Source organism: Anopheles maculipalpis, chromosome 3RL, assembly GCF_943734695.1.
Source record: "Anopheles maculipalpis chromosome 3RL, idAnoMacuDA_375_x, whole genome shotgun sequence".
In the NCBI taxonomy this organism is placed as follows: Eukaryota; Metazoa; Arthropoda; class Insecta; order Diptera; family Culicidae; genus Anopheles; species Anopheles maculipalpis.
The window spans coordinates 16,081,794-16,095,072 of record NC_064872.1 but is presented as its reverse complement, the minus strand read 5'-3'; the positions used below and the strand labels follow the sequence as shown (position 1 = coordinate 16,095,072).

Below are 13,279 nucleotides of genomic sequence, written 5' to 3'. Positions count from 1 at the left end.
CAATTAGTCTTTTTATTGCGAGGTAAAAAAATGTAATTGTAAACAAGCAAAAATGCACAAAAAAAGAAATATTATTTACAATCCATTTTGTACTAAAAAGAAATTTAAACCACACAATACTTTTCTTCACGCACGATCGTCTGATCGTGTCAAACCTGTCAGTTTTGGTGGGTGCATCCGATGAGTGTGTGTGTGCCCCGTGTGCACAACACAACGGATCATCGAAATGTTCATTCTTCATTTTCATAGTTTTCCGTTTCCCGCTTCCTCACCCTATCGGTAGCCGCTCCCACCAAGGAAAACTCCCCAAATAATCACCAAGTAGAGCGATCATTTTCCAGCCCAACCACAGTGTCTTGCAGCGTCTGCGGGCAAGAAGTTCTAGCGCAAAGCGAACGCACCGCTAATTATCGTGGAAAATCGCCACTTCTGTTGCCCCTTACGAGTGTCTCTCTCTCTCTCTCCCTTCCCCTTTGCCACCCGCAATTTTCACGAATCCTGTCCTAATTGCGTACAATTTTCGTTACCGCTTCAGTGTCTGCGGTACCATTTGGAAATTTGAGGCTGAATTCGGGAGTATTGCTTGAAATCTGAAGTCTTGGAATTGTGTTTGCTTTTTTCTGTTCGGTGTGTTTTTCTCTGTGAAGTGAGTGTTTTTCCCCTTGTTTGTTTTTCCTTCGTTTTGCCAGAGATTTATCCGTACCGCAAGATTAGTTCGCGTTCGGGCAATTTCCCGGGGCGAAACAGTCGATGGAAAGTTGACGGCGCGTGGCGCGTCATCTTCGCGCATCGCTCGCCGCGGATCGTTTGGAGAAATGGCGCGCAGAGCAAAATGTGCGTACGATTCCCGTCTTCAGGGCGAACGGGGCCCGGCACGGGATACCGGCTAAATATTATCGTTCACGCGCGCGCACGCTTGTTTGTTTATTTGTACGCCAGGGTAAACGGTGCGAACGGTTTCAGCCGGTGCATCCTTGCCATTTTTCACGCGCATTTCATGTGCAGGATCGGTGCAAGTGTAGCTGGAGGAGAGCGCAAAAATTGCGATCAACGCGATTGCGCAAGCCAGCGCCTTTGGCGGTGCATTATTGCAAGCGGGTTTTGACGGCCGGTTTTTGAAAACATATTTTTATACCGATTGCGATCGGGCTCATGATCAGATTTTCGTCCATGTGTGTGCCCTTTTGGGGAGGGTTTATTTTTTTTTTCTGAACACCCTATAAGATAAATTTATCTAGTCTTACCCAATTGCATTGCAGCGCCAGAAAGGAGGAAAGAGCGAAAAAAAAAATAATGCAATTTCATGTGCACCTCTTTGGTGTGCACCGGTTGACCATAAACGATGATAAGCGCAGCTCGATGCTTATCCTCGATGGCATGGATGCCCTTTCAGCTCCGTGCAGGATGTCGCACAGAGGGCAGGAGACTGGCGAGCGGCCGAGTGATCCGATATGGATCGATTTTGGTGCTGATGATCGAATAGGTCGGCGATCGGTGGTGTACAAATCGGTCGATCGGTACGCGACACGAACGGGCGTTTGATTGATCGATGGTCGCAGGGAAAACTCGGAAAAAGGCTACACGACACGACGGATCACGTTTGTTTGCGCCGTGTGACCAAATGTGTCCAACGTTGGGGCTTCTTCGATGTAGCAAAAGTAGGGCAAAGATGGAGGGTTTGGATGGCTGCGTGTGTGTGTGTGTGTGTGTCGAAAACGCACAACACTGATCCGTCCCTTTAACCGAAACGGGCTCGAACTCAAGCTGAACTTTAAGGAAACAAACCCTTAAGACGACTTTGCCGCAAAGTGCGAAAAAAAAACCCCCCGTGCAACGTAAAATGTACTACAACAAAAACTATTCGAGAGCAATATGCGAGCGGTAGTTGTCGGCACCCGGACCGGGCCGATCCGTATGCCTCAGATCAAAGTGTTGCGTAACGTGCGTTCGAAACGAAACCCTGGGAATGGTCCATAATCGTGCAGCGGTCGTGATGCGAATAGTGAATCGATTGGTTGACCGATGGACGATGAGTAAGACGAGCATTACCACGGTGGGCACGGAGCGCAGTGAACAGCAGAGAGCCAAATTGAGTGCGAAAACTGCTGCCAAGAAGGCTACGGTTTTGCTCACCGGAGTGAGAAATAATGATAATTTACGCGACGCGTAGACACTTTTGTAACAATTCGGTTTCGACGGTATCGATTCGCTTGAGGATGCCAATGTTCGGGAGGAAGAGAGCTGATAAAGTAATGTGACGCGATGTGCCAAAACTGGGGAATGGGATTGAGTAAGAGGTGTAGTAATCGTATCGAAAAACGGAAAGTAATTTGGTTCATTTTTGGAAAAACTCGCCAAGGTGTACACTTTAAACTAATGGACTGATATCCTGGATTTTGTATTGGATGTTTATGTGTCCTAGCGATCCACGTAATGATGTATAGTGTTTAGCCCACACATTTATCAATTTATTTAGGGTAGCTATACAGTTGATGAACTAAATTTGAAGCTCTTCGCTTACTATAAGTGCAATGCAATATTTTTATTTTTCGAGAAAGATCGACAACGCTGTCGATGGCTCTTCGCATGCCGCAAAATCTGACGTGAATATCTGAGTCTTCAGCATTTTCTTCAGCAGCAGCTTAGTGGTCTTAGTGGTTGATGGCACTTGGACGAAAAACTTGTGTTGGTAAGCGAGTCGTTGATCTAAGGGTATTCAAACTGAACTTAGTTACGACCAATTGAAATTATTGCGCACATCTCTATCAGGACGCCTTATCCATACATCAATTAACAGAAAGGCAAACCCCTGGATAAGCTGATAAAAAATGGGAAACTTTACTTTTATGACATAATCTTGCCATGGTCTACACTGATTGCCGAAGGGTACAGAGGTCTTACTGACGCCTGATTATGATTGGCTGATTTTTTAAGAATGCTTCTGATATGTGAGACTCAGGGTAGCTAATCAACCATTTTTCAATCCAAATTTAGTCAATACGTAAGTCTCACTAATGGCAAAAGGAAAAAAAATGAGAGCCTTAAAAAATGTAAATAAATCATCAATGAAATGCATGTTAAAATGATGAACTGAAGACATTTCTAAAGTAACCAGGAATTGTCTAGAAACCGCTCCTCGATGTAAATAGCTTACATGCGCCACCCGATTCCAGATCAACCAGGAATGCGAACTGAGGGCATCCACCAGGCCCCAAGAAAATGGTACATCAGAACGGTCGCGTCGGGTTGGGTGAAATAAAGAGCCTTTTCAAAGCTGTCACTGTACGTCCACATGTGATACAACACGCGTGACAGTAACGAGAAATAAAATTGTGATTTATATCGTCCCGCTAGATTTATTACAATCTTTCTCGGTGCGCGCGCGCGCTCGCGTCTGTGTGTGAATTTACGAGCCTAGATGAAGCGCAGAAGTGAGCAGCAAACAGCACAGCTAGAGGGGAAAATAAGACGGGAAAAGGTGGTGGAAAACTAAAACACATCATCTAGTTTATGAGAAATGAAGAGGGGTGTGAGCGGTCTGCAAGATCTTGACGCTTTTATTTGAATGCTAAGTAATGATTGAGTTTGTGCAGGGTAGGATTTGTGACTTGAAAAATTTAATAAACACATATTTCATACAGCTTTTAACAGTAGTAGTTCGGTCAGATCGCGTTACAACAAGGCACCGGAGTAAGCACGCTGTAAATCAGTGCAAAAATTTTATACCTTTTACCTACTTTACTTGCCAAAAAGGATGATGTCTGTTATTGTTCCGTTTTTTTTTGTCCTACACCAGGCACACGCTGTAACATCACCGTTAACAATGTTGCACACTGCATAAATTGGCCGATCACAACCCTAGCTTCACTCATTAGTGGAGCGACTATAAACCGGCCTCAAGTTCACAATACACCTCGAATGCTCTCTATTGGCGAGCATTTGGACGCAACTGGCACTGTGGCGAGAAGACGGAAGGTTGGATAAAAGTGAATAATCACATTTGGACACCCCTTATTTAACTTTGATTTGTTGCAGTACTCCCCACCCCCTCGGTACCACGCCTCAAGGAGCAAAGGATACAAACGATTCGAACGGGGCACACGAACATACCGTCTGGGCCAAGCTCGTTGCAAAACCGAGACAGTTAGACAAATATTTGTGAAGTGTCATTTAATTATTTGTATAAATATGGTTAAGGCGGGTATGGTTGTGGGGGGGAGTGGATGATTTTTCATGTCCCGCTTCCGGTTGTTTCAGTCGTAGGAACCAACGGGAAATAGAGACAAGCTGCCGAGCATGTAGCTGTGCTTGTTTCTTTCTCGTTCTTAGCGTGTTTTGGTCGGTGGAAAAAGGTGGAACAAGTGGAGTTTTTTTTTCATTTTCATCTTTGCTAGCTAAGGGCGCCTTATACGCCTGCCGACAATCGACAATTCGAGCCGAAATAGACCGAGAGCCGTGCACGCCGGGAACAGATGTTTCGTGTATAGGAAGTGTATTGCTCTACTGGTAGAAGAGTTTTGGATGAAAACCTTCAAATATACGACGCTTGACACATTGGAAGCTATCAATCTGGCCGGGATGTAAGTTCCGGGGGCAAGATTTTTCTTTTCCCTTCCCTCTTTTTTGTACGGGCGCGCCTGTACAGCAAGAAGCTACAATTAAGCCTCGTTCCATCCAAACTCCAACTGTCAAACGGGTAACTTCGTCTGAAGTCTGGCCCAGTGCAGTAAAACGCATTGAAAAAGGACCATGTGACACTAATTTGCGCTTGTCAAACTAGTTCTGAGGAGGAAAAGTTGTCCCCCACCTTGCCCCAGCAAACTGTGTGCCGCCCCATCCCCGGTTGGGTGGGAAAACGAATGCTTGACAGGTTGAGGTTATTAATTGACGATCGATTGGAACGAACGATATCATTTGCCCGATGAGTTGTGGCATGTTGTTTTTTTTGCGGCAAGGTGCATTTGCGTACGGCTTCTGTGGTGTGGGTGTTGGTTTCGTTAGAGTGGCGGCATGGTAATTTGACATGACATGACATGGGAAATGCATGTCGAGTTTTGTTACGATTGTGATATATCGGTCTACATAATCAGTGACACGATAATGTCCGATAATCGTACCCTAGTGGGAAAAACATTGTTTAGTATTTAACGAGCGTAACATAAAAAAAAGTTATTGATTATCTGGCCCTGAAAAGTGGTAGAACATAGCGATGAACAAGTGTTAAAGAGATGCTTGTAAGCACTTCAAAAAATATGTATTTAATCTTTAAACGACTTAAAATGAACCTCTCTCCACGAACGCTCCTTTCCGAACGCTGAGAAAAACAGTGCCCACGAAGCAGTAGTTTCGATCGTCAACGCACAACCCCATCCCGCTATCAAAGCTGCATAAATCACGCTTATCAGCTTCAGAGGCGTGTGTCCTCTGCCTTCCTGTGTTCGTGTTATGGTTTGGCGAGTGGCTGTGTCGTGTAAAAACAATGCTCTCGAAATCATAGGTCAGTGTTCCGTACCAGCACCGATGGACCGATCGATAACGGCACAAACGGCTGGTTGTACCAGGTCAAGTTAGAAATGTGCCGATGTCATCACCCAGCCGCCCCGTAGGCAAAACATGCGCTTTCCTAACGTTAATTTAAAACAACAACAAACAAAAAATAAATACTAAAAACTACTAATCAAACCATCAAAACCCACCAACCGATCGGGAGCCGATTGATTGAAAAACAAATTACGAACCAATTGATTAAGGGCTTCATTAGGACGCTTGATGAATTGATGACGAACGAGTTGAGGCTTCAAATTCTGCTCTATTTTTAAAACTTATCGCTCGGCCTTTGATTCCGCCTGCTGTACTTTGAATATGTGTGATGTTATAAAGAGTTAAATAGATTTGATTTTTCTGTTTTTTTTGTAGTTGTAAGTTTTAACCGCAATTTGAAGATTATCTACAAACGTTTTGCGGCTCGTTTTGAAGTTGACCCGCGGAAGTCATTTTCGTGAGCGAGTTAGGAGGAAAAAAACTGTTGTTTTGGCATCGCTTAGCATGTGTGTGTGTGTTTCGATTCAAAACAGAATTTAGAACACTTGAACTATAGATTACACCATTGGGTTATGTTGATTTGCTCTATTTTGTTCCATTTTTGGAACATTATAAAAGTTATGGTTTTTATTCCCTTATTAGCCAACGCAAAATTTTTATCTGCTTGCTTAAGTAGAACATGAAAAGATCGTTTCATATACGCAATAAATAAATATTAAATCATGCTCCCGGAAGTGATGTCCTAATCTGCCTCTTTTCACGACGCTACGCTCGGTTGCAGTGGATTTTCGGTGGCTTTAAAGTTGCTAAGGGCAAAAAGCTCACATCCGAGCATTATTCGAGCATCAGTTCAGTATCTTATCAACAAACTGGAGCTGAAAGAGGCACAGTGTTTTGGATTATCCTATCTCCGATTGCATACGTTTCTTCTTACGCTTTTTACATCGCTTTTTAAGTGGCTTTTCTCCTTCTGAGTTGAATCGTTTGCTTCAGATGGAACTGTGTGGATGGAAAATTATGAATGCGAATGTATAAACAGCTCAGACGCGGCAGACAGTATGTTTACGGGAGCGTTCATTGGAGCATGAAATTTTTATATTATCTACAAATGCCAAACAGGCCCGCAGACGCTGGTTTCAACCTTGGCCGGAAAGGCGCACCCGGTGCGAGTGTAAAAAGGAAAATGCATCCCGCAAACCGAATGGCCGTGGCGGGTCGAGGCAGACCAGGGGCAATGGAAACCCAGCTTTTATTTATTCTTTCGCTGCAATTGTATTTCTTTGCCCGCTCGTTCGTTCAACCGATTTCCGATTTTTCGTCCAACAGTTGCATTTCTGCATTTCTGTTGCATTTTTTTTTTGCAACGGGTGCAGTATGAGGGGCAGGAAGCGCAAAAGGATGCGGAAAGTGTGAAAGAGAAAAATGAATCACCTTCAAGGTGGTGGTGGTGGCATAAATAAGCAAACGGGACAGCAGATTTGCAAAAACATTTTCTCGGTTCTCTGCGTACGCTTGCCGATGCTACCGCTGGCCCAATGCTTGCACACTTGTCCGCAGTGTGGATTTGTAAATGTACAATTATTTTAATTCTTTTTTTTCGCCCCACTGACGGTCTGATGGCGGCATTGGGAGGGACCGAACCCTGTGCGTTTTTTCATTCATGCGAAAGATTTTTTGCACTTTTGTGAACAAAAAAGTGTTGCAAATATCACAAAACAAAGTTTGGGGGAACGATTCTTGGCTGGGTAAACTTTTTGAGGTTAAAAAAACAAAAAAAAAAACAATAATCTACCATAAACAAAACTTCCCGGTAGATTTGAGGATACAATAAGGGTTGATGGTTTTGTTTTTTCTCGCCCTTTCTCTCTCTCTCTCTGTCTTTTCTGTGAGCTTCATTCAAATTGTACGTCCAATAAAACAAGGGTGGTCCCGCTTGAGAACGCATTATGCATGCACAACATTTATTGTTTTCGCATATATGACGCTTAATTGACATAATCAAAGATCAAAGTGGACAGGCGGGCCTAAGCCGAGTTAAGCATCGTGCCTTTGATATCTTTACAATCTATCCTTTGGTGGTTGATTTTTTGCTTGCCCTTTCAACACAAAAGGGTACTTTTTAGAAGATTTATTTGTGGTTTTATATGTGGCTAGATTCTTTTCAAATACACTCAACAGTAAACAGAATAGTTTTTCAATTCTTATTTTCTTCATTGCCCACAGCACCCGAGTGCTCGGTTTCTGGGGCCGCCGCGGGAGCGAAGCCCGGACCTGTCGAATGCATGCCAGCTCAACAGTAACAACAACAACCTCAACCATCGGACCTGCATCTCCTGCACGGATACGTGCGAACACAGCCTAAAAGTGGCCGGTGGCAACGGTTTGCTAGGTGTCAACCATCTGTACGCGGACAGCTGCCACAGGTAAGAGTAGCTAACGCTGCACGAGCACACAGCGACGCTAGAACTAATCGAACGCATTCGCCGGTTCTCGTTCATTTCGCAATTAGTTTTGAGTCACCCGATCGGCTGATAGCGGATAGACCAAATTATTATGCCGATCTCAACCGGAGCGACTGCTCGGACAGCTCCAGCGTGCTGAATAGCTGCATCCAGCTCAAATCGGAACCACCGGGCGGTCCGAGCAGTCCGGAATCTTCCAACGAGTTACCGCCGACCGGGCTGGACGAGTGTGCGGGCTGTGATATGCCGATTCAGGTAGGTGTTTTAGATCTATACATTAGTTCGTTCTATAAGTAAATAATTTTGTCAAAGAAACCAATGACAACAGAAGTTCAAGAACTGAAATTTAGCAAGAGAAATATTCTACAAAAATTTTCCCACTACTTGCTAGGCGACTCGACAACGGTTTATAGAAGAGGCGAATGTAGTTTTTGATATCAGCTCAAAGTCTCTTTTATATAAAATAAAACAAAATTCGCTCCTTTACTCTTGACCTCAATCGCTTCTTTGTATAGGCCGTAGCTTGGTTAACGACTTCTGAGGTTGGGCAGAACATTGTATTTATAGCGGAGCTCTGTTTTCTCCTCAAGAAAAAGTTCTTTAGCCGTAGTTTCACCGTAGACATGGTCGGCTAATTATGTATAGCAATACCCATTTTGTCAAGTATATTATTTACTTTATAATAGCCTCAAAAGATTATAGTCATCTGCTAACTTTGGAGCTAACTTTTTGAGTCATACAACACTTGAGTTGGGTGCCCTTGATAAGTTGTCCTCCATAGGACCTCCATAAGTTGTGCCGCAAAGCGGCTAATATTGGCAGCTGGAATATGCTCCCACCTCAATAATTCTAACCCATTCACTGAGAGGGAACCAGTAGTGAATTTAGCTCCTAGGAGGCCCTTAGTGGAATGGATTCTCATTATAAGCTCGGGACCCCTCCCGTGGCCGCTCACTCCGCTTACTGTTAAGCCCGCCACTGGATATAACACAGGACGAAATAATCTGCATTTGCAACTCCTTGACTGTGTTGGCTACAGCTGCTGCCTGTGGAATAGTTCAATCTACAGCCTCGTAAGCTCAAACTACGTGAAAATGAGCCATCGCCGATTTAATTGAAGACAGTCAATAACACATGGAAAGTAACATGAAAAATCGTTTGATCTTTTTAATGCTTTGCTTTGAATTGTTTTTTGATGAAAAACCCATAAATTCTTGCGATTGTCTGCCGAGATTCATGTATCATCACATTTTCGTAACAGGTGTTGCCAATCTGATCGATTAGACTGTCTTACATTTCAGACATTCAGCACCTTGTTACAATGGTTGCGGTTGCCTTTTATGTGTTTCATCTTTTATTCAACTTTTTTTTTGCCCGGAATGCCTGTTCACACCGCAACCAAACTTATTAGAATGAAGGAGCAAAAAAGTTGCAAAGAAAATTAAAACTTACCACAGCAAAATACATCCGTCAATTATGAGGAAGAGCTTTCATACTAAAAAAAAACAACTTCAAGCAAAAACTACATTTCATCAATTGTTTAACTTTCAATTAACTGTTTTTGTTGAGCACCGCATGTGGATTGCGAATTTATTAAGTGTCAAAACGAGGCAGCGCAGCAAAATCTGTTACCATTAAATTAACCGCAACCGAGTGGTGTGGTTCTGTATTAATTTGCATTGATTTGCCTGTTTTTCTGCACGTACACTTCTTCATTCATGAAAATCATAACACCTTCCAGATGTATCGGTTCAAGGCATAGTGGTCCGTGAAGCTCTGCCCTCTGTAGCAAGTCAGCTGTCGTCGGGAACAACTTTGTGATTGAGGTTAAACAGTTATTGTCCCTTGTTTTGGGTTAGCTTATCGGTTCTTCCAATGTTGTATGTTGAAGAAATTGTTATATTTCACATTCAACCTTACCGCACAAATATACGATATCCACACCGGTCAAGAGCCGATAATTGACCAATTTTTATCTACACTTTGGCGGTCGGATTTTGTCGAAAGGAAAACAGGATGCCCGTGCACGATTTTGCTCGGTCATTTGAAGGGTTATGAGGGTTTCGTTTTTTTCACTGTGTAAGCGTGCTAAGGGGTTGCACGCCCAAAATTCGGTAGCAACAAAGAATTGCATTTTGGCTACAATGATGCCCCCGTGTAGCTGGCGGGCGGTTGAGCTAAGAGAAAAGGGAAAGGCACAAAAAGACAAAAACGCTGCCACAAATTTTTACTTCGAGCGCTTCGAACCCAACTAAAAAGCACGCATACGATCACCAGCTAGGGAACGGGTGCAGCAGTAATTATGCATTTTGCCGAAGTGTTGGCGAAATTACATAATCTTTCCATTGCAATCATCGCTCGCGGCAAAACTGCTTAGAGAGACTGATTAGTGTAACTGAGCGCTTTCCGTTGGGCGTGTGCGTGATGGGTTTTGTTGGGGGGATAAGAGTGTTTTGCTAGTGAGAAAATTGATTTCACTTTCGTCCGTTGTCCTTATGCGCTTTTTTTCCTCCTTTTTCTTCACCATTCCACAGGATCGCTTCTACCTGTCAGCTGTGGAGCGCAAGTGGCACGCTAGCTGTCTACAATGTTGCATCTGCCGGCAAACCCTTGAAGGTGCCAATTCCTGCTTTTCACGCGATGGCAATATCTACTGCAAGACGGACTACTACAGGTGAGTGAGACGCGAAGATGCGGAGCGCAGCTAGAGGGCAGCTAGGGATGGGCATTTAGCATAAATTACCGGGCCCCCTCCCCCGAGGTAACGCATCGTATCCGCGACCGGGTGGGTCTAATTGTCCGATGGATTAGGCCGGAGAAGTCCAGTCTCGGGAGTCGGGAAGTGCGTTTGGAGCTGCGTGCATTGCATGATGCACGTTTGCTGCGTCACGAACCGTTTCAAGGGCGATCGGGTTCTCGCTAACGATCTGAAGTATTCCGAACAATTTTGTCATTAAATGTGAAGACAATTTAACGTTACGTTTGGAATGAATATTTGTTTAAATGTTATCAAAAGTACAGCTTTACCTCAAATTTATTAGCTACTGAAGATTGTGGTTTCGATCAATTATTTTGCGACACAAACACATTTAAAAGCGAAGCGCGCGTGAAGCTTTTGCAATAGAACATTAATCGGTTAGCTGTTTTTTTTTTTTCTATTGGCAAATTTTATGCACAATGCACTTCTTTCTTAAACAAATTCCGCAAAAATCCCTATGATTTATGGCTGTAGATAATGAACTAGAGGAAGAACAAAAATCAAGTCTTCAAAAAAACTCCTACAAATTTCTTCACCGTACTGCTTCGCTAAACGTTAAATGTGCGAATGTGATAAGACCCCTTTCGGTTCACCGAGGCCTGCCAAGGTTATCGATCGGCGATCGTCTGCCGCAATGCTGTGGCTAGGTATTGAAGTGTGAAATAAATTGATTCAGCCCGACTGGACGCGCTTTCGCGGTACGGACAATAGGACCATCGGTCTGCGGGTTTGGGTTGATTGTGGCCGGCGTTCTTATCTGGGCTCTGAAACACCGACTCGCTCGTGCGATTGTTTGGAACGGGTCCATTAGAAGGGCATTTCGTGCAAAAATACACGAGCAACAGATCGTGGTTCCGGCTGCTAGATTCAGTACGAGCAGGACAGTAACTTTGCTGTACGGACATCAAAGCCGTACGGGCGAACGGATGTCGCATAGTATTTGCAAAATAATTAGCGAGTTTGTAAACAGTTGACGGAACGCTTTGTCAACTGGGTTGATTGTAATGAATTTAGTGCGGTGTGTGCATTATCAATTTCTTCGACCGAGTGACAAAACCCGATGAGAAATTTATTGTGATGGTTTTTTTTTTTTGTTGGGTGTTTCACTGTCTTTTGGGGTCAGCCAATGCGCTGCATGTGGCTTGGGGTTACTTGCAATATAGTAAACATACTAGCAGAATGATTCCACATCTGTAGCTGGTTATTTTGAAATTCCCCGCATGGAATGTTGAATTATAAGTGAAAGAATCATATTTCAACGTAGATGTTTCAGCACAAAATGTTAAATATCAGAAGCCTCAAAGTATCAAAATATATTCTACAAAATCAAGCTTTACCCAAACACAAATCCATGCATCCCGAGAGGGATTATACGCTTCAATCTACCGAGCCGTTGAAACGTTTTCTGTTCAAACCCGTCGAGCTCGTCCGGGAAGTAATGTGCAAATAAAATTATATAACCCGGAAAAATGTTGCCAACCACGAAGTGAGATGATCGGATTGATCCGCATCGGTTGCTCATAAAGAAGCGGTAGATCATGGTAGATAAGAACAGAAGGAGTGGTAAAATGTGTAAGAACTCTTGAGCGGCTTAGACGAGGCTTAAAGAGAAGTGAATGATGCAAATGTGATTGATACACCCGGGGCAGGACTTTTTGGTTGTAAAACGCATTCTTGTGGATTATAGAAATCAAGACATAAGTGTTCGTGTGCAAGTTAGCAACTTTTACATATATACGACGTTATCGACTATTATTGAAAATTTTTCTTTAAAGCTTCTCTATGAACGTTTGTACGAGCTTGAGTATTTTTACCCTTATTTTTTCTTGTCGAGACTTTCTTAAAAAAAGTTGTTTTTCTTACACTACTCATGTTGCAGATGCTTAAAATAAAAACATTTCTTAGCACAAACAAAAAAAAACGTAGCTTCCAATCTAGCTCTGTAAGCTTTGCAGATTGTGTACGGATGAGCTTCTCGACTCATATCACCAGGTCGTGCTATAAATAATAGCAATCAGCAAAATACCGACTCGACCGGTGTTTGGTGGGAGCTCCCCGTGGGGTGGCACACATTTGTAGCCGAACGGTGGGAAGGACGGGGGAGAGCGACGAAAGAATAGCAATAAATTGTTGCCGAAATTTATTACTTTACACTTTTATTGCACTTATTGCACGCCGGTTCCCATCAACGATCTGGTTTTTTGGGGGTGTAAAATGAATTTCGAATACGGCGAATGCCGCGACACCGTTTGATTTTACGTTTTTATCACTGGCAAGACCTTCCATTGCTGGTGATGATCGTCTGCAGAATCTTATTTTTTTCAATAGACAGCATAAGTCATATGAAACAAAAAAAAAAAAACCAATCAAAGAGAGTGAGAACGGAAAGCAGAGAGACTTGGCATTGAATGGGTTGAAGCGTGTTAAGAAACTAAAATACTTTAACTAAGAAAAAAAGTGTGTTTCAAAAATCACTCGTTTTGTTCCATTGCTCCATGGCAAAAAGTGCAGCTACTGA

General features: G+C 43.3%; 2 protein-coding genes across 2 annotated transcripts in view; one reads left to right on the top strand and one right to left on the bottom strand.

Moving 5' to 3' along the window:
- Positions 1-13,279, bottom strand: part of LOC126564902 (cyclin-Y-like protein 1) — a 326,841-nt gene that overhangs the window by 89,274 nt on the left and 224,288 nt on the right. The gene's annotated exons all lie outside the window — the stretch shown is intronic.
- LOC126564658 (protein apterous-like) overlaps positions 1-13,279 on the top strand; it is a 59,916-nt gene that overhangs the window by 4,237 nt on the left and 42,400 nt on the right. The window contains exons 2-4 of the mRNA XM_050221746.1: positions 7,765-7,964; positions 8,051-8,258; positions 10,538-10,677. Coding sequence (XP_050077703.1) covers positions 7,765-7,964; positions 8,051-8,258; positions 10,538-10,677 — 548 coding nt within the window. The remainder of the gene's footprint in view (positions 1-7,764; positions 7,965-8,050; positions 8,259-10,537; positions 10,678-13,279) is intronic.